The sequence below is a fragment of the Lytechinus variegatus genome, chromosome 9, assembly GCF_018143015.1.
Source record: "Lytechinus variegatus isolate NC3 chromosome 9, Lvar_3.0, whole genome shotgun sequence".
NCBI lineage: Eukaryota > Metazoa > Echinodermata > Echinoidea > Temnopleuroida > Toxopneustidae > Lytechinus > Lytechinus variegatus.
The window spans coordinates 17,249,279-17,275,036 of NC_054748.1; the positions used below are offsets into that span (position 1 = coordinate 17,249,279).

General features: G+C 39.1%; 1 protein-coding gene across 4 annotated transcripts in view; it reads right to left on the reverse strand.

The window, feature by feature from the left end:
* Positions 1 to 5,620: 5,620 nt before the first annotated feature.
* Positions 5,621 to 25,758, reverse strand: part of LOC121421098 — a 60,077-nt gene continuing 39,939 nt past the window's right edge. For 3 of the 4 annotated variants that reach the window (XM_041615716.1, XM_041615717.1, XM_041615715.1), the window contains 10 exons: positions 24,878 to 25,012; positions 22,315 to 22,381; positions 21,222 to 21,371; positions 20,371 to 20,679; positions 19,058 to 19,130; positions 18,263 to 18,423; positions 15,251 to 15,374; positions 9,479 to 9,569; positions 7,589 to 9,163; positions 5,621 to 6,949 (listed from right to left, as the gene is read on the reverse strand). In XM_041615716.1, coding sequence (XP_041471650.1) covers positions 6,788 to 6,949; positions 7,589 to 9,163; positions 9,479 to 9,569; positions 15,251 to 15,374; positions 18,263 to 18,423; positions 19,058 to 19,130; positions 20,371 to 20,679; positions 21,222 to 21,371; positions 22,315 to 22,381; positions 24,878 to 25,012 — 2,847 coding nt within the window. In that variant the 3' untranslated portion in view covers positions 5,621 to 6,787. Of the gene's footprint in view, positions 6,950 to 7,588; positions 9,164 to 9,478; positions 9,570 to 14,530; positions 14,547 to 15,250; positions 15,375 to 18,262; positions 18,424 to 19,057; positions 19,131 to 20,370; positions 20,680 to 21,221; positions 21,372 to 22,314; positions 22,382 to 24,877; positions 25,013 to 25,758 lie in introns of all 4 variants that reach the window. The other variant, XM_041615718.1, reaches the window with a different exon arrangement.

The window sequence follows — 25,758 nt, forward strand, 5'->3', positions numbered from 1 at the left end:
TCTGAAGCATTTTGATGTGCCAATTATTACTGACATGTGTGGTAATGTATTAGTAATAACTTGTTTCTTCTTCCTTCAATTTCCTCATGTATTAATTAGCAATATACTTGTATATGGTGGCCGGAAGTGTGTATTTTCATATCTTATGTTGTATAAGTGATTCTTACTTTAATGGCATTATTCTGTAATTGGATGATCTTAAATGGGGGGGGGGGGGGGGGTGTTTCACAAAGATTTTAAGTATGACTGAGAGTCGCACAAATCCTTATACCATGGTCACATTTGTTCTACGGCGGCCGTACGGCGATTCGAAAACAGCCGTTTTATCAATTTTAATTCAAACCACCTATATGTAGTTGGACAAAAAATGTTAAAACGGCTGTTTTCGACTCGCCGTACGGCCGCCGTAGAACAAATGTGACCATGGTATTAGTTGCGTGTTTTATAAAAAGGCATGACCGCATTGGTCAGATCATGCCAAAAGGGTCCGCACTGCTGAGTATTAGTCATGTGCGTTACATTCCGTGTGCACGTCGGTTTTTGAGCACGACTCTTGAGTCAAACATAAATCTTAGTGATATACCCCCCAGGTTACATAGATCGATCCCATTTTATTATTTGTAAAGGAGAACACTGCCCCCATGGACAATCAGTTTTCAAGAAAAAAAAGGATATAAAGAGCTGTATACATGTAGGTTAAAGTTTGAACAAAATCAAACAATATTTCAGTTTATACCTTTTATAATTGATAAAAATTGCAATCACTATATCTTTTTCAAATTAGCCACATTTTTACATAGCTCCCATTGGGAGATAAGGTAAGTGATACGCAGAGATGCCAAGTTCAAAGACCAGCTATGCGTGAGATTTTCTGTGAATCTGAGTGAGATCACAGACATTGTGTACAATGTATATGGGGATAGACTGTGATATTTGCGTGAGACAGAGATTTGAGGGGATGAACAAGAGTCCAAAATGCTTGAGTCTCACGCATAATGCGTGGAACTTGGTAGCTCTGACTGCCTCCCCATTGGCTCCAATACATAAAAGTGACCAATAGCATTTGGATTTACATTGTGATCAATATTTTCTTGAATAATTGACGGTGTTCTCAAGGGCTAGTCAAAAGGAATTGAATAGGATATTTTCCTATAGAAATAGGATTTTTAAAACTTGTAAGAATGATGATTTTTTATTTGTTTCAATTGTTCAAAGAAATATAGGATTTTAGGCTTGAAAGTAGGATATAAAGAAATTACAAATAGGATACACTCATTAGTAGCCTCTGTTGATTTTCAGATTTGTGTGTTTGTAAATCTATTTTTAGGCAATAAACATAATTAGCTACTCATGCATTAAGGATGCCAGTCAGTTTTGCTCACGAGGATGAACAGAAACCAAACCATGTTTGCTGTACAATAGACTAGTATAGAGTTTCATAGCTTGAAGTGGGCAATTATTAATGCTTGAAATCAGGCACGAGCCTAAATAAAAATGGACAGACCCTACTATGCTAGTACATGTAGACTAATTTCTAATGAACCTATTATTTTATACACTGATACCGAGTTAAAAAACATCTGTTGATTTCAAGATTGCTTTGAATTTTAAGCGAAGACAACGAATAATTATGATGAATTCAGAATTCAGTGAAATATATTTATTCACAATAGACATTTCCATCACCAACAAGATAGTTTATTTGCTAGTGGTATTTTTTTACAGATGAATTTGAGGATTTTCAAATTGACCCAAACTTGAATGTGTGATTGAAATCTGTATATTTGTATGATATAAATAAATGTCATCTATGTCTATCATAATTACGCTATTTGTTTTGACTTATTTATGTACTTACATGAGAGAAATTTCAGGGTAACTCAGATGTATTTATCGTAGTTTGCAGATCTCAAAGAAAGATAGACTAAAACTTTACAAAGTTGAATCGGCATAAGACAAATAATTTCCTAAATCAATGGTCTATTCCATTTTATATTCTATAATTATATTGTTTCTAAGAAACATTTGGTTAAAATGTGCTTTGTTCCAAAGTCGTAAGGTGTGCAGAGGTCATTTCATCGGACCTGCCAACCTCTGGGAATGAAAAACTGTATTCTGTGATAAAAAAAATAATTTCCCCCCCAAAAAGTGTATTTCATAATAAAATGCTTGGCGCACTCGCTCATCGCGGCGCTCAAGCTGCATGCAAGCTATAAAAAATGTGCACTGCTCTTGCAGATGAAAAAAAAATATTGAAACATGTGTATACCTTCACCCTGGTTTTAACAAAATGAAAATAAAAAACAAGTTTCATTGATCTAATAACCATATTTGTGTATGTTTTATGAAATATGAATAAAAAGAAAAAAAAAAATTTAAACAAAAAATGTACTGCCGTATTTTGGTTGCAAAAACGTATTAAATACTGATAAAACGTACTGGTTGGCAGGTCTGTTTCATGTGTATAAAAAATACTTCATGGAAAAAGAAGCAAAAAATGATTCTCTACAAATTCTTTTTAAAAGGATGGAATCATCTTTTAATGCACACACAAGCTTTCTTGGAATACATATCAATTTCATTATGTACAAGTACAAATACATAGCCTATACAATAGGAACAATCTTTTCTTTGTACATCAACATATTTACAAATACAATTTTCTTCGCCTATCTAAATACATGTACTCTGCCTGGAGGATTGCATAGTCCAATTGGGAATTTCAGCATAATGTCTTAATAAGTACTGCATACATGTTCACTTCACAATACAAGCTAAACTTTACTGGATAAAATAAAACAGATGCTAGAAAATGCAATGTTGCATTATAACACCAACAGGATAAAATTACAATTGTGTTTGGGGTGAATTTTCTCTCCAAATGCCTCACAAGAGCTCTAGAAATCTAAAGAAAAAAAGCATTCTGGCCAATCAGGGAATCGAAAGTAAAAATCCAAAACCATGCCATTGATTTTCTTCAAGGAATATATTAAACCAAACTGCGATGTGATTCACCCAAGGTAATCTCAGTCATAACGTAATTTACTTCAAGAAATTTATCGAAATTGTGCTGCACTAAAGCCGGGTGAGGTAAACGGGCACCTGGTGGGTTTTTTATAAAGCGAGAGATAAGAATGACTGGTAAACCTTTCTTATGCACGAAATAATCACAAATGAACATTTCAAATACTGGGTAATAAATATCATTTACAAGAAAGGATCACCAGTCGTTCTTAAAGTGACTCTTAATTCACGAACAGCTTTATGAAACAGCCCCCTGGTAGGGTTAGTTCCTTGAATGCAGTGCTGGGAGTGGAAGCCAAAGCCGTAGTACTTCTAATAGTGTGCCAGGGAATGGGTTATTTCTAGATAGAGGGCGCTATCTAAATGCTTATAATTCTAAAACCCATATCACAATTACTATTATAAATAAACTACATGTCAGTGAAACCATCCCTAGAGAAGGCAATGTCTTGGGAGAGGCAATATTGTACAATGCCTAAATATCTTGTTGTACGTGAGAAAATGGGAGGCTGAATGTAAAACATTCGTACTGTTGCACACACGACGTACCATCCAAAATGTACCGTTGCCCCGGGGGGGCCACTTCCATTCACGAGTGGATACCATGCGCGACCATGGGGTCTCAAAAAGCACCCTAAACACGTAATTTCCATATTCTGAAAATGCACCCCTTAACAAGTATTGGCGTGTGAAACCCTACGTACCTTAACAAGTATTGGAAACAAAACGATACTCTTGGCAAATATTCCCTGAAATGAACCCCTAAACAAGTACAGGAATGTTTTATTGTTACGGGTCCTTTGGTCGTCGGCTTTATCTTATTTGATTTAGTACGACCCCACCTTCTACACCTCGCGCAAATCGGACTCTAAACACGTAGTGTTGGGGCAAAAAGGACATCCTTTATAAGACATTTTAATTTTGTCTCATCATCCCCGCAAATTCGACCCTAAACACGTAATTTTCCTAGTGAAATAGATACCCTTTTTTCATTATTTTTGCGTTTTTGACACCCTTATCACGTTACGTACATAACGTGCCCTATCGTGTAAAAGACATCCTTTTTACGTATTTTTTGGTCGCGCATGGTATCCACTCGTCAATGTAAGTGGCCCCCCCCCCCCCGGGACCGTTGCACAGCTTTAGGAGGTGATGTCACAATACAATTTAATTAAGTGCGCTCAGTAAAAATAAAGGTGCAATACGCATATAAGCCTGCTGGCTAAATGTGCAATGCTGCCCAAGGTTACATTGTATGTGCTCTTCGCTTCCATTATTTTTGCTCCCTTTTCATAGAATACTGCAGGGATTTTTATTCTTTCATATTTTTCACTAGATTCCGAGGCGTTGTACAACACAAACAGCGAATATTCATATTCGTAAAAAAAAAAGAAATTCATATTCGTGCAATGGTGCGAGATTTCGAATTTGGTGAAAGAAAGGAACACTATTCAACTCCGCAAACACCTCGTTGAATAGAGCATCTTTCTTTCACCTTATGCGAAATCTCGCACTATCGCACTCATGCTTATTCGCTATTTGTATAATATCAGGTCCCTGGCTTACTAAGGGTTACAAGTGATCCAATTAATTATAACTATGGAAAGCCGTCGAAAACCAACATATGAAACTATTTGTGCATTCAAAGTATTTACTAAATATCATGTATACCCATGCATGCATCATCGTCTTGGTATAGTACGCATCTGTTTATTAATTGAAAATGGTTTTACTAAACCTCCATTATATCAATAGACAAATCATTTCACCCCCGTTCTTAAAACGAAAACAAAAAAAAAGGTCATCACAAACCATTAAAAAAATTGAAATTCATGCATTTTATGTTGCATAACACATGGGGCAGCTGCTTGTTTATGATGCCACAAATCCAAAACCCCAAATTCAATTCAAACTTTCTTAACCTTTAATGGATTTTCCTCAAACCTTCACCAATATTTTAAATTATATTTCTGCAATTTTTCCAACAAACTTTTCGTCAGGTGAACTTCCCCTTTGACGCCAGTCTGGCACTTCCTGGAATCATGCTTGCATAGATGCATTCACATAATATGGTAAACATTGGAATGTGCGTGGGGGGGGGTGACTCTACTGCCAGGGCTAGAGCATAGTGATTTATCTGTCAATTTCTGGAATGTTGAAAACTTTGATCACTTTTCACAGCAACCACTTTCATGAAACTCAAACATTTCTACCCAAAACGAGAACAATGAGATGAGAAGGATCAAAATCATTCTTGTTTCTGATTTTGATGCTAACAAAAAATCACACAGCCAAATTTAAAGCTCAGCCATATTTCATTCAATGGCACACTGGGAAAATAGGATTCTGATAATACATGTATCTTAAAAGATTTCTCCTCATTTAGTTTTCCTTTGCTATTCTTTAAAACCCCCATTACATAGAGAGCAAGATATCTGAAAGACCGCTGTAAGACCATGAAACTTGCTTGATCTTTCAAAGGTCTTCTAATGAACTTTCAGAGATCTCTGAGGTCTTATACGATTCTGGCAAGTTGTCAGATCTGCCATCTTTCCATGATTTTGATTGGCTGAGAGGCACTGTTCGTATGGTAACTGTCGGATAAAATGGGATAAAATGTCTGACAAGTCGTTTCATGAAACGCCCCCCGATTTATCTTTCAGTGGTCTTTGTGGTCTCCATGATCTCCAAAACCTTTCAAAACTGTTCAAAATAGTCTTTCAGCGGTCTTTTGGGAAAATGGTCTTTTGAAGGTCTTTCAGCAGTCTATCCTGATGAACTCTCAAAGTTCTTATTAGTCTTTCCAAGATCTTTTGACAGTCTCTCAAGACTTGCGGAGATCGCTGAAAGACTCATGAGAGTTCATTAAAAGATCACTGAAAGACCAGGAAAAGTCCATGGAAAGAATTATGAAAGATCACTTGTTGCATAAAAGATCTCTGAAAGATGACTGAAAGATCTCTATAGGACTAGTCTATGCCCAGTAAGACAAGAAGTATCAATCAGTCTTTCAGAATTCTTTGAAAAATTTCAGTGATCTTGGAGACTGCTGTAAGACCTTGACAATGTTTTGTCTCTCAAAGGTCCTTCAAAAGTCCCACTTCTATGAAATGAGGGCACAAACTACAACATCATACTTAGGCTGTTTGAATATTCATATGTACTTGCTAGGCACTTAACTAGGTGTCCTATGAAGCCAAGTAGATCACTGCCACCCCCTTGTTTCTCTTTATGTTGCTGTGCCTCTCTGTCTGTCTCATTTCTTCTGGGAATACTGTCCTTTGCCTGGCTGGGTCTGGTGTCCCATGAAACCTTAACATCCAAGAATGCCACACTGCTACTGTATCACATTCCTTCCAGGTGGGTGTTTCATAAAGCTGTTCGTAAGATACGAATGACTTTATGCACGAATGGTGATCCTTTGTTGTACTACGTGATCTCCTTATGTAATTGAGTTATGACCTAAGAACATGTTCCAGTCGTGCGTAAAGTCATTCATAACTTTACAAACAACTTTATGAAACATCCACCTGGAATACTGTCCTTTCAGATGCCCTCACTGAGTCCGATGCCCCATGACACCTTCTTGAATCCATAAATGCTATCAGATATCACTTCTTTCTGGAATACTGTCCTTTGCGATGCCCTGACTGAGTCCGATGTCCCATGACACCTCCTTGAATGCCACACTGCTAATGAATCTCATTCCTTCCTGAAATACTCTCCTTTGAAATGCCCTGGCTGTTCCCAATCCCAATGGATCTCATTTCTTCTTGGAATAGTGTACTTTGAGATGTCCTGGCTGTGTCCGGTGTCCCATGAAGCCTCCTTGAGTGACAACCACATGGGGTGAATCCTGTCCTTTCTGAGGCTGTGGACGGGGGGATCTCTTTCCCTTTCCTCCTCGTCCACCCGTTGCTGTAGTCTAAAAGGAGATCAAGCAACAGCAATAACAGTCATATTGCAGCATGTCCTCTCAACAGTGACACTCTTGGCAAAGTTGAAAGAGAGAAAGGGGGAGACAAGGTGGAGAGGTACAAAGAGAGGGGGGGGGGGGGGGTGCAAAACAGGGGCCAAGGAACGGTGGGGTGGGGGGTTGACAAGGCAAAAAATCACAATCATATGGTCATTTTTACGTTTTTGTACACGGTTTTGGAAAAAAGTGGGGGGGGGCCGAAGCCCCCCTTCCGCGGCCCCTGCAATATACTTGAGGGCATTCACAGTATCATAAATTAGGAAGTAAAAAAGCTGATTGTAGGTTTTATGTTTACTTCAGACTCACACAATATCACAAAATGTACTCTGGAGAAAATTCAGAAACATTATCATCTGCATGGAAAATTGAATATTTCTAAAATTTTGATGTAGTATAAAAAGCACCTCTAACACTAAGAACAGGAAGATTAGGGGTAACTTATTTTAGCACAAAGACTGGATATCACTTGTGTATAAAGTTCTGCATACATGCATCTTACAAACAGCTCTATCAAGTTCTTCTAACCCAGTTATAATCTAATTCTCTTTCCTGTCCGCATATGCAAGATCATCCCACATGAATTCTTACCTTGTTACTGTTCTGTGTCTTCGGTCTATGAGCACCTGGTCTGGTCCCATGTGGATGATCTGACACAACTGCACCATCATGGAGGTTACTACTGGGTGATCTTGGTGTCGGCTGAGGACTCTTCTCGAAGGCACGGTTCTGAAGAGACAACTTGGACACAGAGAAGTACTGAAGGGCATGAGGATCACCTCGGTTGTCAGAATGGGCGTCAGGCTGACGAGGGCTGCTACCGTCCCGACGCTTCGAGGAGAGCGGACGTTTAGGATCTGTAACCCGACCGCGAGGAGAGTGAGGGGCGTAAATCCCAGAGGTCACTGGTTTGGTGACTCTAGCAGAGGGTTGTGGGCTGGTTTCTTTGATGAGGGTATCTGGAGTTTGTTCAAGCGTAACCCTGTAAGGATTGTCATCCATGGATATCAGGACATCAAGCTCAGAGACGTCACCGTTGCCAAGGTCTTGTAAATCTTGTGCTGTGGCTAAACCACTCTTGACCCTTTCTCTTGGAGTAGGTTTCCTCACATGCAGTGAACCATCCACACCCCTCTGGATAGTGGAGCGGTCCAGCAGTCTTGGTGATCTCTGCAAGGGACTGGTAGAGTCCATTCTAGAACGAGGGGTGATTTGTGAATATCCCTGTGTTGGGTGAGTGTGACCAGTGGCACTTTGTGAAAGAGTAACCTTATAAGACTGTTTGTTGAGATGTGTTGATGCATTACTAGCAACTCGTAGGTCACCCTCAGACGGAACATCGTCAGGATAGCTGGTGAAAGCAGTATCCTTCTCTAAAGATTTTTCTAAGTGTTTGAGCTCAGCCTTCTTGTCTAATCGCCGAGCATGTGTGCTCATGGTTCCCTTGGTGTAGTCCTTCTCCTGCCCTGCCGTCACTTTCTGTCCGTTAGCATTGATATCCCTAGAGGCAATATCAAGTTTTGTTTCAACTGACGAGTTCATGGTGAGGCCTTTGTTGCGTTGCACCCCATCTGCTTCAATGGCATTTGAAGGAATTCCTTCAGAGTAGTAATAATCCCCATCAATCCTTTCTGATCTAGAATCAGAGCTGGTTTGATCAGGTAGGAGTGCCTTACCATCATCACCGATGTCTTCAGAGGTCGACTGGATACCGTTGCTACCTGCATCATCGGTGCTAGTGCTCATCCCTGTGTTGCTATTGTTGTTGTTAGGATCCACACTACGGCTTGCCGGTTTCAAGGATCCTCGGTAGCTCCTCTGAGTTTCCCCAGAATGGACTGCAGATGCGCTCTTCCTTCCGTATTTTGCCTGGAGTCTCGCGGCCGAACCCATGCTGACGGGACTCGGATGGCGCTCTGGCTGTGAAGGAGAAGGCGAGCTTCGTCCACCGTAGAAGTCCTGGGCTTTCTTAAAGTGGTGAGAGCTAGGAGTGATGTTCTGCTTGGCGTAGAGGGCAGGGTCTGAGATAGGCGTGGCTTCCGTGGTGCAGTTATGGTTCTTAGCCTGAGGGGAAGTCTTGGGCCAGTTCTGGGAGCTAGGAGACATGAATGCACTCTCACTAGGGGCGTTTTCTAGGGAATCCTTGATATGTCCTTTCAGTTGGGGCTAAGAAAATATTAGGAAATCAAAATGAACAAATAAGAATTTTTCAACATTAAATTCCTTGTAACTGCTGTATTACATTGGGGAAACTTTCAATATTGGAAATAAAATGACTCTTAACTGTATAATCATTGTCACCGTACAAGAACATCTGATAAATGCCAATTGCTCAAAAGATTTTTTTTTTTAATTCAGGGCATGCCCAGTAAAATGGATGGAAGATCTATGTCCATCCGTCCGTCCGTCCATCCATCTATCTAATCCATCCATCCATCTTCATCCATTCATCCATCCATCCATCCATCATTGTCCACCTACCTGTGTTAGTACTTCACTAGCCATGAAGAAGGGTTCAGCTTTCTTGACTGGGGTGATAGATGAACCGGGGTTGGCGATGATTTGCGCTTGGCTGTTCATCAAGATAAAAATAACATGAAACGAATGATCAACTATTGCCTACATAGTTCAATACACGTACACCTATGTTAGGCATGGAAAGGTGTTACAGAGCCCTGTAACACAAAGTTCAGTCATCGATTGTAAAACTGGTTTTTGCAATTGATCATACACAATAGACAATGCAATCAATTTTAGAAATCGGTCCCACTATCAATTGCAAAGCTTCATGTTAGGGGCCACAAATATTTCATTTAAAGATAAATTCCAGTTTTGGTAACGATCTCAAAATTACTTTTTACAGAATCTAATATAATGACCACCCAAGTGTCTGTTTGTATGAATAAAAAATATGTGCCAAAGGATTCTGGAAGAAATTGTGTAATTGCTGAGAAATAAGCAAAATAAGCGCGGATTCGGCCACTTCCATCGGGTCTTTATTCCAGCAATAATTATACACTGTCCCACGTGTGCCTATCTGTGTTGAAGATCTTCAGTGTGAACGTTTCTCAGCATAGATTTCAAGATTTCACAAAGTTTAGTTTATTTAACTGTACCAGATCTAGATCCTCGATGATATTCTGACAATTAAGCCTGGTTTTACAGACTTTCTCATGAAATCAGTGTTAACTGCAACTACTGGCATTTCTCTTTAAGTGTGTGTGTGGGGGGGGGGGGTGATACTAGTTCATGTGACGAACGAATGCACAATAAACAATGCTCCAATGCATCACATTTTTTTTTAACCACTATTTTGCCCCCTTTTAAATATAGAAACAAATCAAAGAAAAACCACAAGAACACAACTCAAAGAACAAACTGAGTAAGAAAATTTGCCTTGTTTTTTATTATCTTCATGCATTAACTAACTTGGTATCAGCCTTATGATTTGTGATGATAACTTTCGAAGTTGCTTGGACAGAATTAATATATGAACAAAATCTTAGATTTCAGCTTAAAAAACCCTGAAAATAGCACTTATGCATAAACTTTATACACTGTTATTACATTAATGGTGCATTTTGTTATTCAAAGCATAAGACATTTTTAAAGAATAACTGAAAATCAACAAAACAGTCTGACTGAAATCAGAAATAAATTTTTTTCAAATTCCTATACGTGCATGCAGTAGCGGACCATGACCCGGAGGAGACAAAGCATTGGGGGGGGGGGCACTGCATTGTTTGTGAACAATGCCGTGCCCCCCAATGCTTTGTCTCCTCTGTGTCACGGTCCGCCACTGCATGCATGCATCGTATGCAAACCTCTCCAAAGGAAAAGCTTTCACAACAGAGCAAAAGAGCTGAGTTTTGACCAAATTCTCACAATAACTCATCTTTCTAAAGGCCACCGCACACCTTACGACCCAACTGGTCGGCGACTGGCTTGCGACTGAGTGAGGGGAGATGTGACGTCACAGCTCTTGTCAGCTTGAGCGTCGCAAACCGGTCAGAGATAAGTCGCAAGGAAAATCGGAAGGATTTGACGTGTCAAATCCTTAAGACTGGATCGCAAGCTCATGCAACTTCCAGCCAATCAGACAACAGAGCTGTATGACGCGTATATGATAAACAACGCACATACGCAGTAGTAAACGCATATTCTCAGTTGCTATGGCAAAAGATTCATTTCCCCTCACTCGGTCGCATACCAGTCAGGTCGTGAGGTGTGTGGTGGCCTTAAAACAACATGTACACAGCCACAATTTAATTCCGGAAAATCAATTTAATTTCTTCAACAGGAAAAAAAATTGTGCCGAAATCTAAAAAAGTTTAAGGATTGGTCAACACAGTACACAGCATCTGATAGAGACTTCACTTTGTGCACATATAACAACATCTAGTGTAAAGGCTGCATGTTCTCTCTGCAAACAAAAATCTTTTAGGATGAAGACCCAACACTATTCATTTTTCTGATCACACTCAAACTTGTATATCAAAGTTATTAGGCTTTTTAAAACAAATTGTGCATGAATCACTTCGATGAAGTGGAAGAGGTTCATCGTGGTGAAGGAATGAGTAGAAGAAGTTACCAGTTGTGTCACGATCTATCAAACGTAGTTGGAGAGCGACGTTTCGTCTGCAAGCTGCTAGACTTCGTCAGGCAAAGACGCTGCTGTGCATGGGTTATATAGTGAAGTGTCTTTATGACAGAGCTTCGGGCATCATCACTAAGCCCCACTACACAGCTACAGAGAAGCAACACGTCACCTAGGCTCTTCTAGTAATGATTACCCGTGTTCTTTTGTTAACCGCATCGCTAAAAAGAAGAGAGTTCCGTCTGAACAGCCTGCGCAATTTAATTCCCCTATAGTAATCCTGGTTGTTGATGGTATCGTGCATCTTCCCCGCCGGCGCTTGGAGAAGCATGGCATCCAAATTATATTCTAGTCTGACATCATCCACAGCTAGTTGGTCTGTCCGATAGACTGCCCAATCCCAGGCAGACGCGACGGGGTTGTTTATAAGATTCCATGCTCAACCTGGGACAAGGTCTACATTGGTGAGACTGGTAGACCTGTTGGGGAACGGGTGAAAGAACATCACCATGGTGTTCAGCTAAGGCGCACCGATAGCTCTACTGTGGCAAAACATACTTGGGACTCCGATCATCCACCAAACTGGGATGAGGTCAGTTGCATCACTAGTGATAAGCATTGATATATGCGGCACATTAACTCTTTGCCCACCAAGTTCGCCGATTGGCACACTTGCTGCTTCGCCAAGTACGCCGATCAGCACAAATCTCACGTCAATCCGATTATATAGATTTCAACAATGCTTTCAATCACAAAAGCTAAGCTGCACTTCCTGCCTTGCTATTCAAACAAATAGCATAGGCTTAGAGTATTGGGCCTGCACTATTATTCTTTGCCAAAGGGGTTATAAGTAGCCTGTTCTCATATTTGGTAAAAATCTGGGAATGAATAGCATGTACTATAGTTTGCCAATTGAAACATATAGGTTTCCATTGATCAGAGATATATCTTCTAAACATGAGTAAATGTCTATGGAATATACATCAATAGCCTATTTCATACTCTACAACTTTACTGATAACATTTTTCTGTAGGAAAAGCATAAAAAAGTTACAGCCTTGTAAACTACGTAAGCAAATCCAAAGCACCTATTTCTTGGGTCCACAGAATTAATCCGGCAATAGGGGATTCCGTGCACGGCAGACAAAGAGTTAAGGAAGCGATTCAGATCCGTTTGGAACGGCATTGAGATCCCTGATGAATGGTTACCTACCATCCAACCCCATACAGCAACCACCGTTTAAAGCACGCGGCGCCCGCACCAGCTGGTGTCTGACACCAGCGCGGACACCGATTGGCCGGCGGCATCGGCAAATCAGAACGCTTGTGTGGTGCACGCACTAGCGGGCGCCAAGCAACGGCGTGATCACTGATTGTCCGATGGCTTCAGCCAATCACAGCACAGCTCACACCCGAGTGGAGCCAGACAATAGCGTGCAGCTGGGCACGCGGGCACCCTCCCCAACGCTATATAACCCGTGCCCAGCAGCGTCATTGCTCATTGCCAGACAAAATCTAGCAGCTTGCAGACGAAATGTCACTCTCCAACTATATGTACATTTGATACATTGTGAGACAACTGATTATTTCTTCTAGTCAATCATGAATCACTTCATTAAAGATAATACTTGTGCATAAAAGCAATGAAAGGGGCATTTGGTGAGTGATACTAATGTGATGTATTAAATAGTATAACAAATTTTGGGGTGTATTTTAAGTTAGTAGGTTTTCAAAACGATTCGTGCTTGAATCACGCAATAGTGATAACATTTGAGCATGAAAAGCAATGATGTGTTAAACAGTTATACTGACTGTGTAGGTGCACTGTACATGTATTACAGTTTGTACAGCTGAGTGTGTTAGAATGAATTTCATTCAGATATATATAGCAACATTTCCCTGCATAATGACCACACATGAATACATACATGTATATACTTATATGTATATAGTATGAACATACATGTATAGCCTGGAATGAAAATAAATATGCAAGGTGCAGTAACACAAAACTGGGCTATGTCATAGAACATCTAGTTTCTTTCTTTTCTTTTTTTACAAGTCAAATGTCGTAGAATAATTTTTTTTTACAATCGATTGCATTAACCACATTTCATTATTAGCTATAAGAAAAGTTTATTCACAAATGGCCTTTTTTTTTTTTTTAAATAGATAGGTACGCAAATCACTGATAATCATTTTTTAAAAAAGGTGTCATAAGCTGGTGGGTGTTTCTTAAAGCTGCTTGGAGTTGTAAGTTGTGAACGACTTCAAGAACAACTGGTGAACCTTTCTTGTGGTAAATGATATTGACCATCAAATGTTCATTCGTGATTGTAGCGCATTAGAAAGGTTCACCAGTCGTTCTTAAAGTCGCTCTTAACTTACGAACAGCTTTATGAAACGGCCCCTGGCCTGGCATATACAGTGTACTACATGTTGTAATTTGTGATATTCAACTCAATAAAGAAACTTCTGCATAGACAAGGTGACACGACTTGTATATTATATTAATCTACAAGTGAGAAGGCCTCAATTACGTTGTCTGCTGTGCACTAAATGTGACTACTATTTGACCCGTTGCAAAATACAAAATGTGACTGAACCCTTCGTCGTAATAGTCTTTGAATGTGAAAACAAGCATGTTTGTTATTATTAATAATCATGCTCATTTCCAATGATTTCAAAAGGACAATTCCAGTGCACATCCAATGATTTTCAACTGCTCATGCTCATATAGAAATAGATTGATAGCAGAACTCAGTAACACATAAATTCATATCCATAAGAGTGGAAATAACACAACTATAACAATAAAATACAAAATCAAAACAATGCCCCAACACGACTTCCTCTAATCTGCCCAAAATATAAACAACAATTTGAAAACAAAATCTCAAACACGTGTCAAAACCGACTATGGCATTCATACTTACATATCGATTGCTACTGCTACATACAGAAGAACATGAAAATAAATGTGCAAAAATTAATATGGATAATGCAGACTATGGGATAGTGTATTAGGTGTGACAATTAGAAGTGATGGAGGAAAAATGTGACCTTATGTATTCATGAATGGTAGTAGGTTACATGTTTGAGTTACTGACAGAAAGTTGCTTTATTTTGAAGTCTCATAGAGATTTCATTTGCAATTTCCTCATCTATAATTTCCTTAAAAACAATTTTCTTTTTGATAAATAAATTCCTTATGTAAAATTTCCCTACATGAATTTCCTTTGGCTTTAAAACACTATCTGCCAGCAGGTCAAACATGGAAATGAACATTCAAATCCTCATGACTATTTCCTGAAAACCTCATGAAGAACCTGAAGTTCTATCTTATTTTGTTGGTAATGAATAAACATGCTACTGGAAATGTACAAATGGACTTAGTTACTGATTACATTATCCAATTAGATTGATGGCCACACCAATGTTTATGAGTGGGACATATATAAAAGTGAGTGTGCACATGGGGTACATTAATCAATATTAAACACACTTGGGGTTTGCATGGGTGGTCACTGACATCAATATCTATGTGTGGGACATGTATTAACATTAAGTACATCAATACAAACACACAACGGGATCAGTGCTATACACAATGACATGGGTTAGCTGATGGGGAGCATGCCATTTTATAGACTGACCCTTGCTGGGCCCCAGTGGGGTCAGCCCCATCACTGTTCGGACTAGGGGTGGAGTGTGTGGTTCCCATGACGACAGACAGTTGGAGCGGAATCCCCTGGGTTGCTCTGACCTCTGACTTAGCTCCTAGGGTGGGGCATGGTGGGGTAGCATGGTAAGGTAGGGGTAGGAAAGGAGTTTGTTCACAGAATGATGCATTGAAATGATTATGTTTAACAGGATTAAGTAGTTTCAGGAGAATTTACAGATCTACACGTATCTAAGAGAAGAACTAAACTATACAGTGGCTTATATTCTGAAGTCAGGTTTAACTTAGACCATCGCCTAACTCGGTGTTAAAATTATGGAGTGCCAAAAATGTACAAGTTGCATTTTCAATGCCGGTATATCTTTACTTGACTCTTTCCTCATGTTTTAATGGTGAAGGAAACTATTTTGTTATTTCCAGATAGTAATGATTAAAATTGGGCACCACATGTGCCTGACAAATTGCACCTCTACTGTTAGAGATAAGTGTCACAACTAGCTATCCATAATTCAAAAAAATTTTAGACCAGAGAATTAAACCTGCATTCAGAATAAGGGCCATTGAATGCAAGCAGCCCCAAGGCAAAAAAAAAAAAAAAAACACCTTGGGTCATCACCTCATTCTTGCTGCCCTAGAAATTTCTTAATTACCAGAAAGCGATTGAAAACAAAAGTGCCATACACTCCCATAGGCTTACTGCAAGGGCTAAATGAAGTTAGTTCTAGGAAAATTTAAAATGGCATTTATTCTACTAAATACACTGTACAAAACCATCTAAAATTAATCTTAATAGACATTTTAGAAAGTGATATCACAAGCCAAAGAAACTAAAAACAAAATAAAGGGGGCTGCCATTGTTTGTAGTGAACACACTCTCTCAAATTTTGCAAGGAAGCAGCTAAGCAAAATCAATAATTTTTCAAGTACATTTAAGCCGAAAATCATCAATCAAAAAGGAAAATTAACTTTATTGGTGATGATGATTTTTTTTTTTATTAAAAAAGAGCAGGAAAATGCAACAGATTAGGAACATTTTCCTGATTTTGGATGAGAGCATTGCAACAGTGACAAGGAAAGATGTTTATGTATACAATGATTTTAAAGCAGAATATCCATTCTTTGAAAATTTTGGAGGTCAACGGGCCCCTCTTCTTCAACAGCAGTATGGGCCAGCATCAGCTTAACACCTTATTTGCCTGAATAGAATTGCCATCTTGCCATTAAGTTGCTTATAAAGTTGACACTTCAAACCATTGCATATCTTTTCACGACGTCAGGTCTCAATACGCACTTTATAGTATCTTATTATTTCACAGAGGGCAGTCAAACCTCACAAGACTATTAGGAAAATTTCTACTGTTTTGTTATGCCATGCTTAATGGAACAAAAACATATTGTTATGAGCTTGCAAAATCACCACTCCCTGTGTTGTACATGCACATAAAAGTTAAGTTTCTCAAATAATGCGTCAGAGAAGTGGAGTCGCATCAGGCAATTTTTTTTCTGGGTGCAAATTTACACAACTTATTGCATAAAATAGCAACAAGGATTGGCATGAGGAGATTTTCCAGAACTATTTAAATTGACAATTTGGGGGCAACATTTTTCCCTGTGCCGCATATCTCAAGCTTGTCTATTATTAGCAGCTGCTAGTCGCATCAAATAATCTTGTGCTTTGGCAGTGGTTTAAAGCAATGTGTATGTGGTTCTGTTTATTTTATAGAATATATGCCTGTGTAGTAGATATTAAATCACCAAGAAATAAAGAAAAAGCAAATGAAAATTATCTGAAAGCTAAAAAGCAAGAAATCTTTTGACCCTACTTCACCAAGGTGTTTTTTTTTAAACCATCAGTTGAAGCTATGGTTTATGCAGATTTCCAGTATACATGTAAATTACACTAATTTACCATGTATATCAAAACATATCCAACGCTGATGTGCGCTTTTGTCACAGTGCGCCAAATTGATGCCCGTTGCCATGTTTGAATACGCTAATTTATTCATGAGCCCAATGTTTTGAATTAATGAGTCAACTCTTCAAATAGTGGACTCGTGATTGAAAAAGCGTACCTAACCATGACAACAGGCGTCAATTTGGCGCACTGGGACAAAAGCGCGCATCAGCATAGGAATTTTAAATGTACGCGGTAAATAAGCATAATTTATACATGAAATCTACATAAACCATGGGTTCAACCAATGATTTTAAAACCACCTTTGTGAATTTGGGCCGTTATGTTTTAGTTATAAGCAAGATTTCTACTTTCAACCAAGAAGCCCAATCTGGGGGGTGTTTCACACAGATTTAAGTATGACTTAGAGTCGCACTTAAATGCCTAGTTGCTCACTGTATAAAAGGCATGACAGCATTGGTCAGATCATGCCAAGAGGACGCGCACTACTGCGTATTGATCAATAAGATTGCGCGTTGTTTATATCGTGTACGCGTCGACATTTAAGTGCGACTCTAAGTCATACTTAAATCTTTGTGAAACACCCCCCTGATCTTTAGTTCACCACATGCACCCTTCCATTTACATGTATTTCTAAACCTAAGGTGTACACAGATGTAAAGAGTTAAGAAAACTGATTACCCTATGTTGATGACTAAAATCAATGAGCGAAGAGCTACTCAAAAATAATTTTCACAGCAGAGCTGCCAACCAGAAAAAGAACATTACAGTATTTTTCTGAAAATACTGATTTCCTCACAGAAATTTTTCTAAAGCTGAAAATCAGTATTTTCAAAGAATACCATAGGACCACATGTAAAGCTGAAACTTAAGAAATCAGTATTTTACATGAAACTATCAGTATTCTTCTCATTTTTCAGTGCTGAAAATCAGTACTACTTGGCAGCTCTGTTGCAGGAATCCCACAGGCAAAATTTCAGTCTAGGAGTGACCCCCCTACCCGTCAGTTTACAAAATCCCATGATGCTTCATTCTGTCCAGTCTAAGAGGACTACTAATAAACTAGCTTACCTTTGCGTGTGAGAAGTTCTTGGTAGCCTGCTGGCGTCATGGCATTGCTTGGCCTCTGACCGCCTCTAGAGGGCGGTCTGTCGGGTGCTACAGAAGGGACGTTGCCACTGCGATGAACTAACGTCGGTGGGGGCTGTCTTGGTGCCTCCATGGATTTATTCCTGAGAAACATGAAATAATCTCATTCCATTCAAATCTACATGATCTCATTCAAATAAAATTTACACACAGGAATGTAAAATTATGGACTTATTTCTGTGAGAAAAGATGTGATCATATTATTATAATTCTTTCTTCACGTAACAATCAAACATTGGACTTATTCTATATAAAAGAAACAAATTATGTTCTTATTCCTATTCAACCTACATGTAGGAATCTGTATGGACTTACTTCTATGATAAACAAAAATATAGTCTTACATGTACTCCAATGCAATCTGCATGTAGAAACGTACAGACGCATTCCTATGCCAAACACAAAAATGTGATATTATTTTAATTCCATCCAAATGTACAGATACTCTTCCTAAATCACATGTTATCAAAATAATGCCAGCCATGGCATATTTCTTTCAGTAAGAAATTTATTGGCATTCTGCCGCACTCAATCCAGGTGAGGTAGATGGGGATCTGGCAGGAATTCATTCCATGAAATGCCAGCTGCTCTGCTAAAGGCGGGGTATTTATAATGCATTATTCTAGAGTGCTAAAAGACTTCTGATAACGTATTTGACAAGCTAGTGCTATATAAGCAAGATTAATTATCATTAGCTCTTTTACAGTAGTAACTTACGTCTCCTGGACCGAGTACGTAGTAGATGTTACGCAACCGTTGGAGCGCAGAGATAATGCTTCGGATGATACTCCTACAATAAGAGATACAAGAAAATGAGAATTGAAACCAGTGATGATATAGAGTGAATGCTTGAGGATCTTAATTTTTTAGGCTAAATATTTTTCACGGCATTAAAATCATGTCAATGACCTAACAAAAGCGGTCATGAATCGCTACATCTAGCTCACATGGATTTAGCATTGTGAGTGATTTTCAAAAGCAATAAAAACAAATCAATATTTGATGGCCACCCCCCCCCCTCCTCCATTGGAATTCACACTTGCTACTCTTGAAAAAATCTTAACCTAGATCCTTGAAGAATCTGGTTGCTTCTACTATCCCATCAGCCAGCGATATACTAAACACAACATGATGTGGCGTGAATATCAATATTATTCATTAAAATTGATATCACGATTAGTGAAAATGCTCCTAGAATTCACACTTTCCTCTCTTTACAACATCCAAGCCTAGGGCCGATTGCACGAAAGGGTCTTTGCAAGAACCGTCTTTCGTGTCGCCCATTTATTATGATGCGCCATGTGAAACGCATTTTAAATAAATTACCTGCAAACATTTTTTATTAATCCGTTATAGTAAACAAAATCTTTGTGTATAAAATGATGTGTTATATCATGAAATTGTATACGAATTGATTAAAATGCTCGCTAACAAATTCTATTTGTTTATCATACATTTCAGAAATATCCCGCATACAGCGCATCATAAAAGATGGGCGACACGAAAGACGGTCCTTGGAAAGGCCCTTTCGTGCAATCGGCCCCTGGTTTCTTGTAGTCCCTGATAGCCACCGCAACCCCCCCCCAGCCAGGGATACGGTAGTCTTAGATGGTGATTTGGCATTAGTACCGATATTATCAAAAGTAATACTACGATTTGTGAAACCACCCCCTAGAATTCACACTTACCTCTCTTTACAAAATCAGAGCCTGGTTTCTTGTAGTCTCCAGTGACCTCCGCCACCCCCGCAGTCAAAGATACAATAGTCTCAGAAGGTGATTTGGCATTAGTACCAATATTGATTATCAAAATTAATACTAAGATTGGTGAAACCACCCCCTAGAATTCACACTTACATGTACCTCTCTTGACTAAGTCTGAGCCTAGTTTCTTCTAGTCTCCATTTGCCTCTGCTCCCCCATCAGACAAAGACACAACAGACCTTGAAAGTGATCAGGCGTATACATCAATAGCTTTTTTCAAAATTAATATTAAGATTGGTGAAACCACCCCCTAGAATTCGCACTTACCCCTCTTTACAAACTCTGAGCCTAGTTTCTTGAAGTCTCCAGTGGCCTCTACTACCCCGTCGGCCGGGGATACAATCGTCTTAGAGGGCGACGACACCCTCCTGCTCCCAGCAAGCCTGGTAGGTGTCCTACGAGCGCTGCTAGCACGGACGGGATGCCCATGGGCAGCCGTGGTGGAGATGAGTTGGATTGGGTCTGAGGGTGTGGCTGGGGCGTGGCGCTCCCGGGGCGGAGCAGAGTGGTAGGAGGTAGCCGCCTCGACGGGACGCCGCGTCTCCACTGCAGTATGGCTCCAGTTGTATTTATCATCTGCAACAATATTGCAATAAGCACAAATGAAGAGCTTTTACTGTTACAAAGCAAGGTATGTGAGCTTCTTCATTTCCCGAGAAATGTTATATATTGTATCATGTACAAATCATTAATCAATACTCTCAACACAATCATAATGATAACAACATTTACTAGACTTAAAACATTTTAAAAAGATGGCTTATCAATTAACTTTCAATCAATTAATATAAAAAATCTGTAATTAATTGACTGTATATATCAATTTTCTTGTTTATAAACCAAACTCTGTGACATCATAGAATTCAAGCTGAAAACTGATTACACTGAAAATCACCAACACAGATAAGTACATGTGGGACAATGTATTTTTATTGCCTTGAAAAAGATGCAACATCTGATTGGAATGTCATGCTTACATGCACAAACACTTGGGTGGTAATTTTAGTGAATTTCATTTCAACTAATCATCAGATTGTTATCACAACTGGTATTTGTGCTAAATGACAATTCATGTGACAATCTGAACAAGCAACTGATTCAATAATTTCTGGATATACCTGCAAAGGAAAGACCAGCTAGTTGGTTGGCCACGAACTGTTCAGCGAAAGCTTTCTCATGATGCGGACAGAGCCCTTCGACTTGACCTAACTGCAATCCTTGGGCACCTAGACCGTGGCTTCCTGTAGAATAGCGCAGCGAGGCCGTCTCTGTAGAAAATAAGAATTTTGAAAACCTTCTCATAATGCATTCCTGCCAACATTTAAAGTCCACTAATAGGGACAAAGGAGTACAAAAAAAGAAAAGAAAAAAAAGGACATTACTAACTTGTCTACACACCCCTAAAAGAAAGCTTCACAAAATAAGGAAAAAACAACGTTTGAAGTTTGGGGCTCAATCGAGCATGAGATGTGGAATCTAAGAAATACTTCAAAGCAGTCGTCAAATAAACTCTTGCATCTTTTTTTTTTTAAATTCAACTTTACAACTTGATGTTTTGACAGTATAAGAAGAATGTCTCTTTCAGAAAAGCTTTTTGTTCTAGATTGTCTTTTTGTAGGCCATATTACTCTTTTGGCTTCTTACAGAAAACCTTCACTGAAAACTTCTTGGCCTGAATTCACAAAGGTGTTTTTTTTTTAAACCATCGGTTGAACCTATGGTTTATGTAGATTTCCTATATACATTATGCATATTTACCGCGTATACCAAAGAGTGTCCAATACTGATGCGCGCCTTCGTCACAATGCGCCAAATTGACGCCTATTGCCATGGTTAAATACGTATTTTATTCATGAGTCCACCGTTTGAAGAGTGGACTCATTAAATCAAACCACCTTTGCGAATTCGGGCCAAGAAGTTTTCAGGGAAGGTTTCCTGTAAGTAGCCAAAAGAGTAATATGGCCTACAAAAAGCCAAACTAGAACAAATAGCTTTTCTGAAAGAGACATTCTTCTTATACTGTCAAAACATCAAGTTGTAAAGTTGAATTTAAAAAAAAAAGATGCAAGAGTTTATTTGACGACTGCTTTGAAGTATTTCTTAAGATTCCACATCTCATGTTGAGTTGAGCTCTGAACTTCAAACATTGTTTTCTCATTATTGTTGATTTCTGGGGTGACAGGTCAATGGTGTGATGTCTTTAGCACTCACCTTCCGGAGCTGGCTTCAGTATTCCACTCATCAGGTAGGCATTGGTCAAGGCCTCTAGGTACTCAGTCTGAAAAATAAACAAAGATATGTTATACAAACTCAGCAGGTTCTAACATTCCACTCATCAAGTACGATGATGAAGATGCACAGCATGTACATTGCCCCATAATATATATTTGTTTTTTTTATTACCCTGCGGGCGCCTCGTGGTCTAGTGGTTCTGACTCTCGCCTTTCAAACAGAGGGCCGTGGGTTCGAATCCTAACCATGGCGTGTTTTCCTTCAGCAAGAAATTTATCCGCAATGTGCTGCACTCAACCCAGGTGAGGTGAATGGGTACCCGGCAGGATTAATTCCTTGCATGCACTGAGCGCCGGTGATGGCAGCTCGAGCTAAAGCCGGGGTAATAATAGCAGCGCTTTGTATCCTCAGGCAAAAGGCGCTTTATAAAAACCGCTATTATTATTATTATTAATACCCAGGGTAGCCACTTCTGCATAATATTTCCCTTCTCCAGTCTAAATGCTGAACGCCTAGCAAGAAGGCAGAATATCCCACTTTTTAAAGTCTTTGGCATGACTTGGCCAGGGAACGAGCCCTTGACCTCCCGTTCATGAGGTGGGCACTCTACCACTGAGCCACCATGCCCGGTGCAAGCTTTTTCAATTATTAAGCTAATTACAGCACATCTGCTGAAATACATGTGAGTTTTGAGGGACGATTTGAAGAGTCCAATGACAATTTCCTGGAGCAAAGAAGGGAGGTACAATTGTAAGAAGCGAAGTAAGTCTTTGTTAAGGCTTCTAGGTAACTTGGTCTGAAAACAACAAGATATTCATAGAGTTGATATTCATACATTTCTGGTTTGTACCCACAAAACTAGATTGCAAATTTGTTTTGAAAAAATAAGCCAAGTCGAGCAATCTGGTTTCTATCGGGATGTGAACGTATCAGAGCGTTGTGGCCCAGTGGATTAGTCTTCTGACTTTGAGGGTCTTGGTTTCAAATCCCAGCCATGGCGTAATTTCCTTCAGCAAGGAATTCATCCACATTTTGCTGCACTCAATCCAGGTGAGATGAATGGGTACCTGGCAGAAATTTATTCCTTGAAATGCCACCACGCTGTAAAAGGCTGCTGGGCTAAAGCCAGGAAAATAATAACAAAGTCCTTTGGAAGCACATAAGGGCGTTATGACATAATGTGATATGCGCTATACAAGAACTGCGTTATTACTATTATCATTATATCATCTACTGCTTGACCTTTCTTGAGTCAAGGCATGTTTTTCCAAGAAAATGCAAACATATTATTTACACCTCCTATAAACTTTTGGGGTCCCAAGAGTTTGCCTAAGGCAGAGTCACCCATGGGAACATAATAAAACATGGCCATTATCCTTCCTCAACACATGCCCATACCAACATACTCGTTCGCCTTTGCCATCTGAGCCTCGTCTTACAAAATGTTACGACTGATCTTGGGTCTGTAACACAAATGTTAGCAATGATCGTAGAAAATTTTTCTACAATTGATTGCATTGACTGTAATGTACAATCACTCATAGAAATCAAGCGTAGAATTAATGGCTAACCTTTGTGTAACAGGACCCAGAATATCACCTTAAACTCTATGGAAATCCAACAATGTCAGAATTTTTTTCTGCAGGAAATGTGCATGATGTCCTCTGTAAACAAAGAGTAGCTCAATGAATTTTGAAGAAAACAATGAATGTTTGATCATACATCACATTTCGAAAAGATTTTGAACATGCATTTTAGATATTGACGTTGCTGGCTTTCAATAGTTGTGGTTGATTGGATCAATCGTAAGTCTTTGTAAGACGGGGCCCTGATCCATCGCTTCTTCCAAACCCAACAGCTGCATAAAAACCTCAGTCTTCTTCTTTTTAAAGGACAAGTCCACCCCAGCAAACACTTGATTTGAATAAAAAGAGAAAAAATCAACAAGCATAACACTGAAAATTTCATCAAAATCGGATGTAAAATAAGAAAGTTATGGCATTTTAAAGTTTCGCTTATTTTCAACAAAATAGTTGTATGAACGAGCCAGTTACATCCAAATGAGAGAGTTGATGACATCAGTCACTCACTATTTCTTTTGTATTTTATTATATGAAATATGAAATATTTTTATTTTCTCGTCATTGTCATGTGAAATGAAGTTTCATTCCTCCCTGAACACGTGGAATTCCATTATTTTAACATTTTGTGCTTCAGGCAAGGAGGTCCTAATCGTCAAATTCGTAAATATTGAAATATTGTATAATTCAAACAATAAAAAACAAAAGAAATAGTGAGTGATGTCATCGACTCTCTCATTTGGATGTAACTGGCTCGTTCATATAACTATTTTATTGAAAATAAGTGAAACTTTGAAATGTCATAACTTTTTTATTTTACATCCGATTTTGATGAAATTTTCAGCATTGTGCTTGTCTGATTTTTCTCTATAGATTTAAATCAACATTTTTCTGAGGTGGACTTGACCTTTAAAAGAATATCCATTCCAAGAGAGAAAAAAAAAAATTAAAAAAGTTGTTACCTTTTTCAAATTCTTGACATCATTCTTATCCTGCGAGTACAGGTTTCCAGACTCCTGTCTGCAAAGCGTCTGGCGCCCTCCACGACCGGCCGAGTGAAGGGAAGATCTGTCTCCATGGCGATAGCGAAGCTTTTCCTGCAGGAATGAAAAGAGCGTGATGTGGAGTGAAGGGCTTTGTGAGTCGTGCATGCAGCTACGTGTAGCTTAGCAGTGCTCGCGTTGGACAAGTTTGGCAGGCCTGGGGTCCGTTGCAGAAAGAGTTGCGTTTAAACGCAAGTCAAAAAATCAATCGTAAGTCCCAAAAGCGTGCTGATGATTGGTTGAAAATCAAGTTACGCATGATTTTTAGAGTTGCGATCGATTGCAACTCTTTCTGCAACGGGCCCCTGGGAAATGGAGGTTCACATCCATGAAATGTGAGTCCCGCCCCCCCCTCAAAGGAATACAGATTATTGAGATTCTGATTTAAAGAGTGATCACCATTTTGTTAAAGGTAAATGCTAGTTTTGGTAACGATATCAAAATGAGTTCGTACAGAATCCAATGAAATGACCACCAAAGTGTCTGTTTGTATAAATAAAACGCATGTGCCAAAGGATTCTGGAAGAAATTGTGTAATTGCTGAGAAATCAGCAAATAAGCACAGGATTTGGGTAGAGCGTCGGGCCCGACGCTCTAAGCAATAAATATACATTGTCCCACGTGCACTTAACTGTGTTGGGGATCTTCGGTGTGAACATTTTTCAGCGTAGATTTCAAGATTTCATAAAGTTCAGTTAATGTAACTGTACAAGATCTAGATCCTCGATGATATACTGACAATTAAGCCTTGTTTTAAAGACTTTCTCATGAAATCAGTGTTTACTGCATCTACTGGAATT